This window comes from Phodopus roborovskii, unplaced genomic scaffold (assembly GCF_943737965.1).
Source record: "Phodopus roborovskii unplaced genomic scaffold, PHOROB, whole genome shotgun sequence".
Classification (NCBI taxonomy): Eukaryota; Metazoa; Chordata; class Mammalia; order Rodentia; family Cricetidae; genus Phodopus; species Phodopus roborovskii.
Window position 1 is genome coordinate 31,912,752 of NW_026126567.1, and position 18,229 is coordinate 31,930,980.

General features: G+C 38.8%; 1 protein-coding gene across 3 annotated transcripts in view; it reads right to left on the reverse strand.

Annotated features, from left to right (window-relative positions):
• Positions 1-3,058: 3,058 nt before the first annotated feature.
• Enpp2 (ectonucleotide pyrophosphatase/phosphodiesterase 2) overlaps positions 3,059-18,229 on the reverse strand; it is a 118,632-nt gene continuing 103,461 nt past the window's right edge. For all 3 annotated transcript variants that reach the window (XM_051202700.1, XM_051202699.1, XM_051202698.1), the window contains exons 20-25: positions 13,992-14,128; positions 11,786-11,921; positions 10,878-10,955; positions 9,419-9,551; positions 7,987-8,143; positions 3,059-3,644 (exon numbers count right to left, since the gene is read on the reverse strand). In XM_051202700.1, the coding sequence (XP_051058657.1) occupies positions 3,474-3,644; positions 7,987-8,143; positions 9,419-9,551; positions 10,878-10,955; positions 11,786-11,921; positions 13,992-14,128 (812 nt within the window). In that variant the 3' untranslated portion in view covers positions 3,059-3,473. The remainder of the gene's footprint in view (positions 3,645-7,986; positions 8,144-9,418; positions 9,552-10,877; positions 10,956-11,785; positions 11,922-13,991; positions 14,129-18,229) is intronic.

The window sequence follows — 18,229 nt, forward strand, 5'->3', positions numbered from 1 at the left end:
GCTTATCAACAACAGGCCAATCTGATGGAAGCAACTCCCCAGTTGAAATTCCCTCTTCCCAGGTGACTCCAATTGTGTCATATGGACAAAAACAAAATAAAAATAAATAACCAGCATAAGAATGATAAGTATGATAAGTCACTAATTTGGTGTCAAGGTTTCTATCACAGATGCAAACATGTTATGTTTTCAAAATTTATGTGCAGTTTATATGTGTTAGTTTTACTTTAACTGAGTTGGAATTAGAGAGCAATGAAGAAGAAAAGTGGGCAAGAATTAAAGGGAAGAAGAAGAAGAGGTGAAGGAGAAAGAGAAGAAAGAAGAATAAATAAAAAGATGACGGAGAAGCAGAAGAAACTGACAATCAGAACCCTGTTTTTCCACATTCCACTCCAGCCAGCACTAGTTGCCAAGGGAGGTCAAGGACATGGGCTTCCTAGAAACACAGCCCAAACAGGAACCACTCACCCTAGGTTAGACCTCCAGCAGAGTTCTCTACCCCAGTTTATAAACTTGAACATCTGAATTGTGTTTGCCACTGTCCTAAACAATCCCTGGCTTCAAAGCCACAGGAGATCACCCATTGCCATCACCCCCCAGCCACAGGGCGGCCCTGGAAACATAACAACAGAGCTCCAGTGAGAGAAGTGTAAACAGGAGAAGTCATCTGGGTCTCCCACAGCCACCCTCTTCCCAACCACCAAAAGGAACAATGGTACAGGAAGCCGGGGGCTGCTGCTCTTGGGCAGTTACGCAAAGCAAGCTGGCACCCAGCACAGCTTTTGTTCAGAGATTTCTTTTTAAAAAAAAAAAAAAAAAAAAGTCAATCCTCTTATAAACAATTTAGAGGGTTTTCTCCCTTGGGAAAGCATGTGGCTGCTTTCCTGGTTTACCCCATTTTCAGTGAGATCATTTTAGAGAGCCCATGGGCTGGGGTGGGACCACCATGCTAGCTAGTGGCTAGCAACTTGCTCCATGAGAGCATGAATGGACTAAGGTCTCGAGATACATATATGGTTTTTTTTTTTTAATATTCTAACTTAAAATAGTCTTCTAGACCTCATCTTTAATAGAGTCCCTGTCCATTCAGAGCCTTTCATAAATAACCCCACAATTAATGGTGGCAAAGCCACGCACTTGAAATATACGGGGCTGTGTTTTGTTTACAAGAAAGTTTTGATCCTCAGATAAAAATAGAGCCTCTGGGATTCGAGTAAATTTACCTGCTGTCTCCAGAAGCCTCAGGTTTAACCCATCTTGGGAAGAGTTCAATCTCAGGTGATGTGGAAATCTATCTTCACAAGCAGCTCACAAGTACTTTGAAAGGCACAATTAACTAACCCCCCTTCCCCACTGTGATAATCTGGGGAGACATGCAAGGCTCTCATAAGTGCACCCTTTAATTGGGTTTATTTCTGTGTGGATTTCTATCCAGAACACATGATGGAATTATTACCTAATCAGGTCAATATACAGAAGTCTTAAGGCAGATCTCATCAAACCCCTGCTAGAGACGTCTCAATTCTTCCCCAATGCACTGTGGGTAGGATCAAGATGTCTTATAAGGCCTTTCAGAATTTCTCTGGAACCTGACCTGGTCCCTACCTATCTAGGTGCCACTGTGTTCAAGGACACCTATTTCAGACTGTCACATATCTGAGACTTTTCCTACCATCTTTCTGCTCTCTGTTTTCCTCAAGGCCAGCCCCAAATCTGGCCGGAATGTTGTCTCCAGGGTCACTTCTTTCTACATCCTTGCATTCTCCTTGCATGTCTGCCACTAAACTTCAGCACTCTTCAATAACAACTTTCTCTAACTTAAAAATAAGTTTTATGAGTTCAGGAACCATGGAGGTCTTTATTCATTGTTGAATCCCTACCGGCCAGCATATGTGCCGGCACAGGATGCTCATCGTCACTGACTACAGAATGAATAAAGAACGGCATGCCTGTTCATTTCTACCCTACTTGCTCTCTATCCCAAATTTCAGGCCCACTTACCAACTCACACCCCATTCTTTCCCTCTCCGTAAAATTCTTCCCTAGGCTTCCTGTTTTTCAGTGTTTAAACACACGCGGCATACAAAGTATCAGAGACGGGCCTGCAACAGGTGCCCAATAAATGTAGCTAAATTTATTAAGGCCATAATCACTTCTTCCAAAGTAGACTTGTGGCCCTACTTCAAGTGTCCCTCTTTCTCTACTCCCTCTAAATTTTCACATACTCCCAGGACCATTTGTTAGTGTAATGTTTTTCTTTTTCTTTTTTTTTTTTTTCTACCCGACACTATTTCTTCTTTCTTAAATTAATGCATTTTAAAGAGACATTTGTAAAACTTTGGAAATCTATTTTCAAAGGACCAATTGCGATCACAACCACAGTGAAAATAAACCCATATGCTTCTATTTAATTAAAAAATAATATTATTTACAGTTATGGGAAATGTGACGATATTATTGACATTAACAAGACATCTATACCTCTCTCCATAATGTGATTTACAACACTTAATGACTTCTTTGCTCCGCACATCAATATTATCTGCAGCCATAAGTTGCGTTTTGAAATTGCATTCATACTTCACTTACATTGTACTTTGGCATTATATGTTTATGAGTAGAGCTCAACACACTTTTCTTTAAACTCTCTATGGTTGTTAGGTAAATGTTTTGTATAGAATACATGCTTAATGCAGTTTTTGTTTTTGTAGGACAGGGAATTGAACAGTGTCTTGCACACATGTTCAATCAACTAACGCTATCTATAACTTTGGCCCCCAAAAATAGTTAAGGTTGTATCTACTATTGAGAGTTTTGAATGAACAGATCAAAAAAGACTATTCTTTCAAAGTTTGAAATCCCTTACAAAACAATTTTTCTCTGTTCTAGTTCATTTTTTTCTTCCCGGATGTATGTGCCTATACGATCATATAATTAATTATCAAGGAAGCAAATGGGAAGAGGACTCAATGAAAGAAATGTGTTCGTTATGAGCATGCGTACACCCGAAGTAAACCCCAGATTTACAGACGAAACGAAGACCAGACAGAAGCAGGGAAAATCTGAACATGTGATTTATTATATTTAAGATTGGTCTATGAGGCTTAAATATGTCTGTCAAAGTTAACAGCAAATGAATGCAACTTTACACAATCAGTGTTTCACTATAGAACAGGACTACATGTAGTGACTATGCACAGAAAATTCATATTTCCTCGATGCAAATGTTTAGTCTACAGCACCGTGTGGAAGCTTCTACTTGGATCATGAGCCGCAGTGTTCACTACAAGCTCTACTCTAAATCAAGCATTAGAGGAAAAATAGCAGTCATTCAGGCTTAATATGTCAGATTTGGTAGAAGATTAAAATACTAAGTGTTTTTTCTTTAAATGTCCTGCTTCAAATTAATAAATACAAACACAATATAAAAATATACACCAGTTGCTGAGACTACACTGCACATGCCCAGAGATTTAAATCTCACTCTCGTACGTATGCAGGTATGTCTTGAGTGTCAGAATTTCTGAATAGCTACGACTAGTCTTCCGGTAGAAGTCCAAACCGGTGAGATGCTCAATGTCCCGCACCCGAGCTGTGTGCATCTTCATGAGTTCCTCTACCCACTTGGACTCATCCTCTAAGCTCTGCAAGGGAAATGAAGCAATCAGATTTTTTTTTTTCTAGAAAAGATTATCTGAATGGTCATTTCCATACTCCTGCACACAGACCTAAAGCATGCAGTTCCTGCCTGACCCTCCCCTAGTGACTGAATTCCTGTCAGAAATGCACCACACATTCCTGCCCTGGACTTTAAGCATGTTCGGAACAATCAGCAGTGCCAAACAAATGAGAAACACGGTGTGAAGAGTCATAGTTTGTACCAGGTTCTCAAGGCACAAAACAAATTTAAGAAAATCTTGACCCTCCAGAATCTGATCAATTCTTTTTCCTCTCAGCTGTCAAAAGTATGGTTGAAATCAGCACACACTCAATATGCAAGGCTCTTCTAGCTCACACAATAATCAGGGGCTGGTGCCTGCCATAGGAAGCTAGTGTGTATCCCAAGGCTGCTCAGAAGCCATCGGCTGGATAACAACCAACCATGCAGTTGACAGCAGTGAATTACTTTCTGATACTGAGTTCAGCTTGAAATGGGGCAATTGATATATTTGGCACTCTGGGCCCAAAAAGTCTGAGTTGGAAATTTGGTTTCACCATTTCCTTGTTTCAGGGACTTGGTAAAGCTCCTGATGCCCCACCCCTCCACCAAACTTCATCGCTTCACAAGTGTATTAATGCTTACTTTGCAGGCTCACTGGAAGACAGAAAAATAAATTAAAGGGAGAGGCATAAAGAAAAGAAAAATGAGTCAGTAGTAACACCACCAAAAAAAGGGAAGGGAATCGCCTTTGGCCTTTGCTCCTCACTTAAAAATAGTCTCACTGGCAAAACTCTAGGCTAAAAACCATACAAAATGACAGAACAGTGTATTCCATGTCTAATTTGAAACTAAAAGACACATCAGATGAAGCAACCCTCACATCTCAAAAAATATTTCAATTTTGGGGGAAAATGGAGGAGAGGGCCTAATAAGATCCGAGTATCCTACAAATTGAGCCAAAATCTCTCCTTATTAGTAGCCAGGGGCATGAAGGCAACACCACTATCTACTGTCTCTGAACTGAAATGTCCAGTGAGAGTCTTCAGAGTGGTTTACTAGGTGCTGCACAGCCCAGGAACGAGAATATTCAGACCTGCCCTCACCTAACTCTTGACTACTTGTGATCTCCGTGAACCAGCCACCAAGGCCCATGAACCTGCAAAGGTTTTCTCTGAAAGCTCCAACCCACACAGAGGAAGACCAAGAGTGACAGCAGCCCAAGCCAAGTATAAACATGTACCATGAGCTTGTTGGTTCAGGAAACCAATGCCTGGCCATTCCAGGCAAAGTGTAGAAATGGCTTTGCAGGCAGAAGCTAGGAGTCAGGCCTTTCATAACCTACCCTCCTGCCTAACCTAAGATTTCTGCAACTCCCAATAAAGTCTAACCTAAATTTAGCCCTCCCCACAATGCTACTGACCAGTCTTTGGGACAACCATGTAATTAACAAAGTAGGAGGTCTCCTGATGGGTCAAGACCTCCTCAGGGTAAGCATAAGGTTATATTTTGGGAGAATTTTCGTGTTTTGCTCTGTTGTTGGATTTTTCAATGGTCAGTGAGTCCAACGTTTCCTTTCAAAATGTAGTTATGTGAATATGTGGACAGAGTTGAGAAAGATTTCCTTAATTCAAAATTACAGCAAGCTAGAATATAAGAATTCAAGAAACAGGAAAGACAAAAAAAAACTTTAAAAACCACTAACAGCGTATTAATGCAACCAAAAACACAATCATGGTTTTTTGTTTTGTGCTATGTATATTCATTCTTTTTAAAGTTTGATTTTTTATTTTTTACTCTATGTGTGAGTGTTTTGTCCACATTATGTCTCAGCACTGCCTGTCTACAGTGTCCACGGAGGTCAGAAGTACCCACTGTAGTGACTGGAAGATTTCTAAGAAACTGAGATATACTTTAAGTAGCCTACCATATGTTTAAATGTCTATGTGACCTTTACTTTAAATTTAGGAGCAACTTTGAATTTCATTTTATATGTGTTTAGTTTACCTCCCAACAGGCTTTTAGTAAAACAGGTTTTCTCAAGGGAAGTACAGTGATGTTGCAAGGGTTATTATATTCCCCTATGAACATCCACAACTAAAACATCAAACCAATGAACTGATGACACCCTATTTCTCACTTTCAGTCCCCTCCACGCTTCCTCCTTTCCAGCCACAAGCAGGGCCTCAGAAATCCTCTGGTTACAATACTTCTGCCTTCCAGCCTCCTCGTTAAGTATCTAAGACCATACCCCAGGTCCAGTTCTGTGATTTCCTTCTTACAAATCTTGCCAATACCTTTTGAATGCCGTGTTCAGCCTCCTCCAACTTAAACTCCTTAATGCAAAACCTAAAATGTTGCTCCTCTGAAGAAACATTTTTCTTGCTTATCTAATTGCACAATAAGAAAAACTACTGGCATTCTACAGATATCTGCGAATTATCTTTGTAACTTAAAGTTCCCTACCCTACGAACTAACCAACATCTTTTAATAAATACAAGTTCCTTAGAAGTTAACAATAAGGCAGGAGAAAGAGAGAGCTTACAGGGTGATTAGATAACAGGAACAATATATGTAGAGGACTTACACAATACTTGAATCATAACACATACTCAGTAAATGGTCACAATGAATTCTACAGCTATTATAACCAGCATTAATACAACTACCACTATAGTTTTAAATCTCTGATAATGAGCAATTTTTAAAAAATATCACCCATTGCTTCTTAGTCTTTTTGATACTATCAAATATAAAATACTATCTCCCATCAAATTTAATATTCTAGAAAAATGTAACTAGCTTCTTATACCATAGTTCACATTTCTAATATTTCCCAAAGTTTTTATTTTGCTTTGAATAGTCATGACCTAAATTCATCATCCATAACCGAAATTTTGTCCAAGAGCCATACTGCCCATGAAGCATGAATATGATCTTGATTGAACCAATTGTTATGGCACATTATTTTATTTTTTGTTTTTCAAGATAGGGTTTCTCTGTGTAATAGCCCAACTGTCCTGGAACTTACTTTGTAGATCAGGCTGACCTCAGACTTACAGAGATCCACCTGTATCTGTCTCCGAGTGCTGGGATTAAAGGCATGGACCACTACATCCAGATGGCATTGTATTTCTTAATGTCATTATTTCTGTTCATGTTTTATTTTCAGCCTTATATGGTAGGATGTCTAGAAGTTTCTGGCTGTGTCTAATGGTGCTTTTTCTTTTAGAACAATGTACACAATTTGAGTATAATTTATTGACTAACAATCCCCTTCTACTGATTTCATCCCTGTACTTTCTATTAATGGAATAAAAGCATTATCAGCTATTATTTCTAGACTCAAACTTGTAGCAAAGAGTTTCCATCACAATAAATGTGTATGAAGAGAATATATGACTTGTCCAAGTTTTAACTCTGTTTGTGCACATGGCATGGCCTATCTTCCCGCTGAGGGATTTTCCTTTTTTAAATTTAATATATTTTATTTATTTTATGAGTGTGGGTAGTTTGTTTACATGGATGTCTGTGCAACAGGTGTATGCTTGGTGTGTCTACAGAGGCCAGAAGAGGGTATTGAATCCCTGGGACTAGAGTTCCATGTGGTTGTGAGCCATTATGTAGGTACTGGGAATTGAACTCTAGTCCTCTTGAAGAACAGCCAGAGCTCAGCCAATTCATAACCTCTGAACCATCTCTGTGGCCTCTCCTAAGGGCCTTTTCATTCTATCATCTGCTTCCTAGCTCTCTCCACCTGAAAACAAACAATACAGGAGTCATCTATGCTATGAAATGACTGCTATATCTTCCCATAACTAGTAACAAAAGATAATCTGACTAATAAGTATTACATGTATGTGTGCATATGTTTTAAAAGCTTTTATTATGAGTATTTTCAAGCATCCGCAAAAGAAGAGATTAACATAGTAAGTGCTTTTCAACTCTCATTCTACCCCAACTAGTATCAAAATTTTACTGTTTTCCTTTTTGGTACATCCTTTTATCTTTGTGAAGATAAAAACATCTGGGCACTTCATCATTTGTGAAACTGATATATATATATATATATATATATATATATATATATATATATCTGTGTTAAATTTACACATATATGCACACACACACTAAGTGAAAAACACAAAACTATTATTATGAAATACCAGGTGCCTATATATTCAGTAAAGTTCTACTTGGGCCATTTCCCCTTTCCATTTGGTTGGGTGACCCATGTGGTTCATTCTGGTTCAATAGTGCAGCTACAAGTTAAGAAACAGAGCTGAGTCTGAGAGCACAGCCTGGAGGACTCTGCCTCTGAACTCACATTGCAGCTCTCATCGTTGTCGGGTCGGTGAGGAAGGATGAAAGAGGACACGGAGAGTGGACCATCACACTTGTCTGCAGGCTGAGTGAAGTCTAGGCAGCTGGTGATGATGCTGTAGTAATGAGTTGGCACAGGAATAGAGCTGCCTTCCACATACCTGAACCAGGAAAGTAAATACAATAAATACAATTACAAGACATATCAAAACTTTCTCTTTAGAATGCTTACCCATGATGACACTCTGCTAACCTACTTTAAAACATGATGTCCTCTCTGCCTGGAATTGTCTCCCTGCCTCTACCTGGTAGAAGGAGAAAGGTATTCCAAGAAAATAAAGTAGCTGGATTGAGGAGTTGGAGGAAGATTAGAATAACAAAGTTGAGCAAAGACTAGAGAAGTCTATAAAAGACAATTGTGATGGTTTGTGAATGCCAGGATCTAGAGTTTAGGTGCTATGGCTCAGGCTGCAACGCTCCATTGAAGGCTTGGGGGATATGGAGTGTCGATGTAAGATTTGTGTTTCAGAAATATAACTATCACAGGTATAGAAAATGGTCTAGAGTTACAAGACACTGGGTGTAGAGGAGTAACAGCACTTTTAGTCTACACTGATAGCCTGAACTTGACACAAAAGGATGCACCAACATGAAGAATGGGAGATGAGCCTAGTGCTATTAAATGGGGTTTCTCCAGTCAAGCAAAGCGTACACATTTAAATTCCTCTTCCAGCTTGATGCTATAATTTTAGTCCTTTTCTAAATCTTGAAACTGAGTGAACTTAATTTTGTTTAAAAAGTATCAAAATGACCAACAATACATAAGTGATTAGGATAAAATTTCTCTACTGAATTACAAAGAATGGAGTAAGTCGATGTCTATACTATTAATTATCTGTATTTCAAAATAGCATTTTCTTTGCTACTGTCTATTATTTATATACTCTGTGTTAACTTCTGATTATTTGTGCATGTATAAATGCACTAGATTACATACACCTTATAGGCACAGTGTTTAACCTTATCTTTTTATATCCCCAATAGTACCAAGGGGAGAGAAAATAATTGAATTAAAAAATTTTATGCAACTTTCCAATAAGGCAAACTGACTCAAAAAATAGAAAAGACTCCAAAAGTCTCCAATATAATGGAAATAAATCAAAATCACAAGTTTTCTGCTGAAGAATTGTTGAAGAATAATGACAATTCCAAAAATATTATTAATACATCTTTTTTTTTTTTTAACCACAAAATCAAAATTTCACTCTAACTACTAATGCCACATTTAATCGAAGGTCGAAAACAACTAAAGATTTTAATAGTAAGATTCAAAGGGAAAAGAATTAAGCATACAAACTGTCCTCTAGCATATGATATCCTTGAGTGATGTCTCAGAACGTAGGCATCTCTCACAGAACACAAAAAAAGAAGCTCACTGTTTGATTTCATCCTCAGTGTCACGTAAGCCATCATAATTGTAGTCAAAAATTGGTCCACTTATTACATTGACTCCATTCCTTTCTGAAGCATATTTCTTCACCAAAACCCTTTGGAAATAAGTCCAGATACCTGTGCAAAGACACAAATCAGTTCTTCATGCACAAAAACACTTGTTTCAGACAAACTCTGTGTGGGGTGCCTTCTTCAAGTGCAAATGTCGGGAGCCAAGAGCTGCTGTGACTCACGAAGACCTGTTCTCCAGTGTTACCTTTATTATTCACTATGAACTCGTAAAAGGAAAGATAAGAGCAAGCAGGGGATAAGAGATAGAGGGGAGGTAGTAAGCCTGGCCCAGGAGGTCAGGAAAGTTCCCAGTGGAGGTTAAACAGCCGAGACCCCAGGCAAAGGATGGGGGAGTAGAGGATGCTAGATAAGAGTTACAGTATGTGCAGAAGAGGAAGTATTTTAGCCACTAGGCAAGTAAATCTTCAGAGCTCAGACAATAAAATTTCCTAAATTCAAGGGCTAGGGAATGGAGCTCAGCTGGCAGAGTCCCGGTTTCCCTCTCTGTGCTGCATACACTATATGATGGCAAACAACTATACCCTGAAGCCGGGTGGTAAAGACAGGAGATCCTTCCCAGCCTAACAGCAAGTTCAAAGGTAGCAAGACTGCGTGGAATATGTCTCAAAAGGGGATAAGCATTGAAGGACATAGATATGTGGTGGAGTGTGAGTCTAATGTGTGTGGGCTCTGAGCTCAATACACAACACTGAAAAAAAATGGCACTTTTATGATTATGCAGTCACTGCTCACACTCCACTGGGTTTTGAGGGCCAAAGTTTAAGGTGCTTATTTAGTTACCAGAATCACTATGATCCACGAATACTCATCTTGTGACCAGATAAATGATATGGTCAAAGAAGCTAAAATAATAATTTGTATGACCTTAAAATCATCTGAATTAGTATTCTGATAAACAAGAATATTCACAATCCTCTTCTAGGTTTTGGGGTTAACATTCAGAAAACATGAGCACCCTAAAGAAAAAGGTGTTCATGGCCCTTGTGGACACATTCAATTCATAAATATGGATGTTGTGAAGGGTACAAGTGACCTCTAAAATTCAGTAAGATTCCATCATAAAAATAATAAACATTAAAATAGAAAGAACTGCCCATTCAAATGTGGTTCATTTCGGCTCTATCACTCATGACCTGGGTCACTTTTTATGATGTCAACTTCCTAATTATAAGCAAGGGCTAGATGACTTGCCAGCTTCTCTCTCAGGCAGGACAACTGTAGAGAATTTATATAAAAGGTCTTCAAAAGGTATAAAAGCCAAACATTTGCAAGGTATTATTAAAATCAGCATGGAGGTAAAAAAAGGTTAAGTGGTAAACTTAAAGCATTTATTTTCTAAGTAATAGTTTATTGGGTAAATATTATACTTACGTCTGAAAGCAGGATACATTGGAACCATGTTGGTTACAAGGAATGCATCATATTTAGCTTCTGGGGAAGAGCTCAGATCTAATCAGGAAAGCAAACAGAATACATTGTTTGTCTGTATTGATATCAACAGAGAAGAAGATTTCTAGGCCAACCCAAATAGCTAGAAGCCAGTGGATCTACACTTTTATTTCTACTCATTGCCCCATTAAACATATCCGACTTTATTCCCATTCAGATGCTTCCCTTCCCTCAACAACTCTCAAGGTATTTTTAGCCCTTTTCCTCCTACAGATTTCTTGAGTCTATAGCTCTCTGATTCCATTATTATAACTTAGACCCTTAAAAATGTCATTAAGATAATAAGATGTAATTGTTTGTAGGAAATCACCTCTGTAGGGCTGTACCACTAAAGAGCTTCCTACCCAAGCTCAGGCAAACGACTCTTATTAAACTCAATGGGCCACACACAAAAAGAGGACATGGAAATAGGCAGGAGACTTGGTGAAAAGAAGGCTCCCAGCAGGAGGCAGGGTGACAGAGGTCAATGGCAGATAAAAAGGACAGAGGCATCATATGAACATATGAAACTGTCAAATGAAGAACTTTTCTTAAGAAAGAATTAACATCCTTATAACTTATTATTTCTTTCACACTCCCTTTAACAACGGGGAAGGAGAACAAGTTTCCCCTATACTTCAGATTTTTCCAGAAGAACAAGATGTTTGAAAGTTGGTCATTTTCAAGTCAATTTCGGGAGGATCTCAGTCTCCCAAATGCTTCCCAATGAAAAAATCGTGGACCACTGAAATCCTAACCAGTGAGTCTCAAGCACGGGATTGTACCTCCCATCCTGACACACATATATATACACACACACAGTGATCAGACCCTGATAAGCTGCAACTTACAGGGAGGAAAAAGGAATCCATATGACATCTGTTTATCGTTTTTATAGGCCAAACAGTTCTGACTGAATTCTGGAGACACACGGACATCAGGGCGAACGCAGTGGGTCAGATGCTCGGGGATGCTGGAGACCTCAGCCTGCATTTGGGGTCAGAGACACTCAGTGACACTTTTTCAGAGATGGGACCAAAGGCACAGACATAATGTTCTATTATGAACAGCTCAAACCTAAACGTACAGCCTTTCTATATTTTATAATCTGGTATTTTAAAAAGTCTTTCTTTTCTTTCTTTCTTTTTTTTTTTTTTTTTTTCAGACAGTTTCTCTGTGAAACAGTTCTGGCTGTCCTGGAACTCACTCTGTAAACCAAACTGGCCTCAAAGTCCATCCCAGAGATTAACCTGTCTCTGCCTCCAGAGTGCTGGGATTAAAGGCGAATGGCTCAGTTAAAACTTCTTTTTTTTATTTAAAGACTACAATGAATACAAGATGCCAAAAAAAATCTCAATCTCTTAGCTTTCTGCAGTGGACTTGTTTTTAGCAAAGTCTGAAGTCGAACACTGCATAAAGTGGAAATCTTACTGTTGAAAAGACCATTTAAGAACAACAACAAGAGCAAAAAGACTAAAGCCCATAGCTGGGAACAGCGATGCACACGTGAAATCCCAACATTCGAGAAGCAGAGCCAAGAAGACTGCTCATAAGTTCATGGCCAGCCAGGTCTGTATAGCAATTTCCAGATTAGCTGGGGTAAGACTGTGTCAAATGCCAAACAACAAAAAGCCAGCCAAATGCTCTTTCAAATAAGAGATACGTGCTGGGAAGACAGCCCCATCAGTAAAGCACTTGGCTTTTGTGTATGTGAGACCCCGAGTTGAATCCTCAGAACCCAAGTAAAAAGTCAGGCACAGTGGGCTCATTTGTGATCCCAGTGCTGACAGGCAAATCCCACTGTTTGTTGGCCATCCAGCCTAGTAACTTAGTAATGTCAAATTAATGTGAGATCTTATCTCACAAAAATGATGTGGATGGCATCCATGAGGAATCACACACATGTATACAAATACATACATATGCATAAATACACACATGCACACATATATATCCCTTCTTTTAAAAGTATACATCTCTGTCTCTCTGTCTCTCTCTCTTTCTCTCTCTCTGTATGTGTGCACATACTTGCATGTATGCACACACACTAGAAATTAACAAGATTTTTTGGAAAGTAGTATTCTTGTCGTTTACATTTACATGTTGAAAATGTTTCTAAGTATATATACTTGACACATCAAATATACATGTATTTCAACTATAAAATAAGTTGTTTCTAAAAAAAAGTTGTTTCTATTTTCTGATCTGTAGCTATCTCATCCTTATGAAGCTGAAATTCTAATTAAAATGTTCTTTATTAAAATAGAAATGGGGGCTAGAGACAGAGCTCAGCAGTTTAGAGCACTTGGTGATACTGCAGAGGACTTGGGTTCAGATCCCATCACCTACATGGTAACTCATAACCATTCATAAATCCAGTTCCAGGGGATCCTATGCCTGAGGCATGTGATGCAGATATATACATGCAGGCAAAAACACACGTAAACTAAAATAAGAGAACCTAGTAGGTTTTTTTTAAAATTCTTGGCAATTTTCAAAAAGTAAAATAAAATTCAAAGATGTTAAAAGTACGGTCAGGCTGAGCATGGCTATGTCTGGGGACTCTTGCTACTTCTCACTAAGTCTGACTGCTAAACTGAGAACTACCCTAAAAATTAGTATCTGTTTAAAACAAGCAAATAAACCAACCTTGATGGCATCTGTAACTACTGGGCAAAATGTAACACTTTAACAAAAAGAACCTAAAAGCATTATTATGTTTCTTTCAACACTTAACATATTGTAGTAGATCAGACAGAACACTGAATAAATGGTAGTTTAAAAATGTTTTGCAAAAAAGCAGGAAAATTGTTTCTCCAAGACTGGCATATAAGTTTAATCACTGGGCCCAGAGTGGATGGAGAGAACCAACTCCACAAGCCGCCCTTTTACCTCATGGGCATGCCATGGCACATGTGAATTCGCATACACACACACACAAATAATATTACAGTAGATACAGGTTCTTTAATCAGAAAAAAAAATTAAGGTAAAATCTATTAGTCAAAACACTTATTATATAACTTAAAGAGTATAAGCCCCAAATTTCTCAATAACCTGCTTAGAAAAGGTATATGATGTCCAGAGAGGCATTAATAGTATTTCACTATAACCACTTTCAAAATCCGTGTGGTATAAGATATCGTATCTAGTCCGATAAAGCACAGCAGGTCGTCCATACAGGAGATGTCTCTCTAAGAAAAAAGAAAAGAAAGAGAAAAAAAACTGTATTCAATGCATAGTCACACCAACTGTGAAATATTGGAAGAGTCACATTGCCTACAGTTTGCTAGCTTACTTATTAATAAGACAGCAATCAAGTTAGTTTTCCTAACACGTCTGTGATTTACCAATCACCTTATCAAGGGTCAAAATGATAGCATAAATGCTATGACTATGAGGATGCTTTTTTAAAATTGTCAGATTTAAATGTCTCTATAGAAAGGAAACATACAGTTCTTAGATGAGTCAGCTACAGAGAGCCAATAGGATTGGATTTTACAAAGTTAAATGATTTGACCCCGGAAGAGGTTTATCAGGTTAGTCAAGATTCAAATGAAAAAGGCTTTCTTACCATTATTTGCAAACTGCAACTGAAATGCACATTATTTCAGTATGAAAAGGGAGTAGTTAGCAGCTTTGTCTTTAGGCGCAGACTTAAAGGAACATGTATAGATAACAGAGGCAGGGATTCAAGAGAGTTCCTCAAGTGCAGACGAGAAGCCCATCTATATCACCAAAGAATTCACTTCAGACCCCTAAATGCAGATGGGTTCCTTTAAGGAAGATGGTCACTGAGGCCTTATTTACTCTGGGAGGTGAAAAATGAGAATCCAGTCCTCAAACTTTTATTCCAACCCACAGGAGAAGGTGGAGCTTGGCTTGTCCACTTGGGATAGGCTAAGCTTCCATAAATTCATGGAAACTGGCATCCCATATATTTAGAGTCCAAAGCTCAGCAAACTCAATTCTAAGTGATTTAGAAAGAAACCTGCTTTTACTATAATTTTTATTAAAGAAAATCTGGCAAGCACTTATTAAATTATGTATACATGTTGCTTTAATTAAAGTGCTACCCTTCTATGCAAGGAGTGGAGAAAACATGTTCACACGATACTCTGCAAACCCCTCCCAAGTAGAACTGCTGATTTGCGGCAGTGGCCAATGATATCCCAAGGCAACCAACTTCTGGGTAGTCTGGCTTCCTGAGCCTTGCAATAAATGGAGAAGCCTCGCTTAAGTTGCCAGACCTGGGGGTCTGCCCTTAAGAATCAGAATGTACCATAATGTTATTAAATAAATAAAATCTAATAAACAAATTAAAGCCAGCAAATCCAGTAATAGTACTTGGGGGCCATAAATCGACCCAGATTTTCCTTTCAAACTCAGACCAAACCTTTTCTAGGTTCAAAATTTCCATTAAGGTTTTTCTTGTTTTCATTTTTGTTGCCTCCGAATTTCCTGGTTTCAGCTGGAAGCAGAAGTATCGAAATTCTTTGAGAAGTTGTTCTGTCAGTTGAGTTTTAAAGCTTACCAAGTGTGGAGGTTTACATAAGAATGGCCTCCATAAGCTCATTTATTTGAATGCTTAGTCATCAGGGAGAGTAACAATTTGAAAGGATTAGAAGGATTGGGAGGTGTGGCCTTGTTGGAGAAAGCATGTGACTGGGGGTGGCTTTAAGGTTTCAGAAAGTCCCTGTCAAGCTCAGGTTCTATCTATCTCTCTGCCTTTCTCTCTCTACTGGTACCTATGGATCAGGATGAAGCTCTCAACTACTTCTCCAGCCCATGACTGTCATGCCTGCTGCCACATTTCCCACCATGTTGGTAATGGGCTAAGCCTCTGAAACTATAAGCCAGGCCCAATTGAATGTTTCCTTTAAAATAGTTTCCTTTAAAATAGTGTCTCTTCACAGCAATAGAACAGTGACAAAGACACCAGTGTATTCCTCCAGACTCATACTCCCTCATCTGTCCCATCAAGAGGCCAGCAGATGAGCAGCCATCTGCCCACATGTGGCACCATCCGTAGAGTAACCACCAAACAATAGTATCAATGGTTGACAATCTCTGGCCCTTCCTCCAACTTCCTCATTTCTTGGCATTTTCCAATATTACTCTCCTTTCCCCAGGGGTTGGTTTGTTTGGAGTATCCCACTCATGACTGTTGTAAACAATTCTATATGGTACACATGTTTCCCCCCACTCTCTGCTAGTGATAGTTTATATTCTTCCTCATCACTCTTGTCTCTTAGAGTATGTGTTCATGCTGGATGTGTGTGTGTGTGTGTGTGTGTGTGTGTGTGTGTGTGTGTGTCTGTGTGTGCGCGCACGCGCAAGCGCGGGTGTGTATGTGTTTGTTCGTGCATGTGGAAGACAGAGGTCAACACCAAATGCCTCTGTTTCTCTCCACCTTAGTTTTTAGCACAGGGTCTTCTCTCCCTAAATCTAGAACTCACAGATTGAGCTAGAAGGGCTGCCCAGTGAGCCCTAAGGATCAACCTATCTCTTCAGCCCAGTTCTAGAATTATAGGCATGCATTGCCATGCCCTTTTTTTTTTTTTTTTACAGTGGTGATGGGTATGCAAACTCATGCATTTTGTGGCAGACACATTGCTAATTGAGCTGTCTCCTTAGTCATAATCCTGTCCCTTAGCTCTTTGCACATCACTTCATTGAACATTTACTAAGGTCCAGGTCTTGCGCTAGAGAATGGAGATACTGAAGAAAGATGGCTTCGAGCTCTTACCCTCAAAGATTTCACAGTCCAGTGACAATCCTGCCTTCTACAACCAACATGTAGTGTAAGCTATACTGTCTGGTGTCCACACAGGGTGATGGGAAAGCAGATAAGACATTTTACAAACAAGCATAACCTAGCATGTGAAAGGCCTTTATAGGGCATAATAGTAAACCATTGGTTTACATCTGTTGCCCTTATATAACTGTTAACAACCAGAAGTGTCTGACAAACAATATAGTCCTCGAGTTTTAAATAAAAAAGTTCAAGAGACATGAGGAAAAGGGAAGATGAGGCATGAGATTGGCAGGACATTGTGAGGAGTCTCCCCAGGAAGCCTCTCCATCTCCATCTGCTCTTTGGTACAACCCACAAAGTTGGGGTTTACTTCGGAAATCAAGTCCACAGCTTCAAGCTGTTGATACAGCTGCAGCTTTTTGAACACAGCCAGAACACAAACATATCATTATCTCATTTGCTTTTTTTGTCAATTCTTATCGAACTTATGAAGAAAAAAAATACACAATGATATCAACAACCTCCCAAAAATCCAACCCACCTGGCTCTCTAGAAATTTACCCTTCTCTCTTTGAGGCTTAATAATTAATACTTTACACAAGGAAGAAGAGAAATCATCTTCCTAAGAAAAATGAATTTTGAGATTCAGAATCAAGATTAGGTTTTACTGTTTCATTGTCTGCAAATCACAAGTCCAGACATGGTTCAGCTGTTAGTCTTGGACATCTCAGGGAACCACACATTGCATTTCTCTTTAACACACTTTAACAAAATGCTCCTACTCAGACTACAAAATGGATTGGACTCTCAGTCTTCACACATGCTAAAATATTTGTCTCAAAGTCAGCCTACAAGCTCTTTTTCTGCAACATATTCTCCTGGTTTCATTGTTAATTTCCCCTACTTTGATTTCTGACCTATGTAGAGTATTGATATTTTGAATATTTGATTTTAAAAATTTTTAGAAATTTTTACTGGGTACATTTTTTACTGGCCACATATTTATGTGGCCTGGTTCCAGCACAAAATTTTTAATGGTCTGATTGAATAGGTAGAGTAATTAACTTAAATATGTATTTCCTTGTGTTGGGACACTGAAAATTTTCTCCACTAGCAGAACTGAAATATACAATTAATTAAGTGTGGTCAGTTATAGCTGCCTTGCTATGCTATAGAACTTCTGAAGTACTTTATATATCCAACAGCACCTTAGCATCCTTTAACCATCTTTTCCCCCATGATTTGTACTGTATATGTGTGTGTGATGTGAGTATGTACATGCTAATGCTTGTGTGCATTTGCAAGTGGAGGCCAGGAGTTGATATTAGCTGTCTCCCCCACTCCTTCACTCTTTTACTGTTCTTTGAGACAGGGTCTCTCACAGAACTTAAGGCTTACTGATTAACTAGACTGGCTGGCTAGGAAAGTCTAGAGATGCACGCATTTCCTCCTCCCAAGTGCTGGGGTTACAGAAGCATAGCAGGCCTATTTTTTTTTTTGTTTTTTGCTTTTTGTTTTTTTAACATGGCTGCTAGGT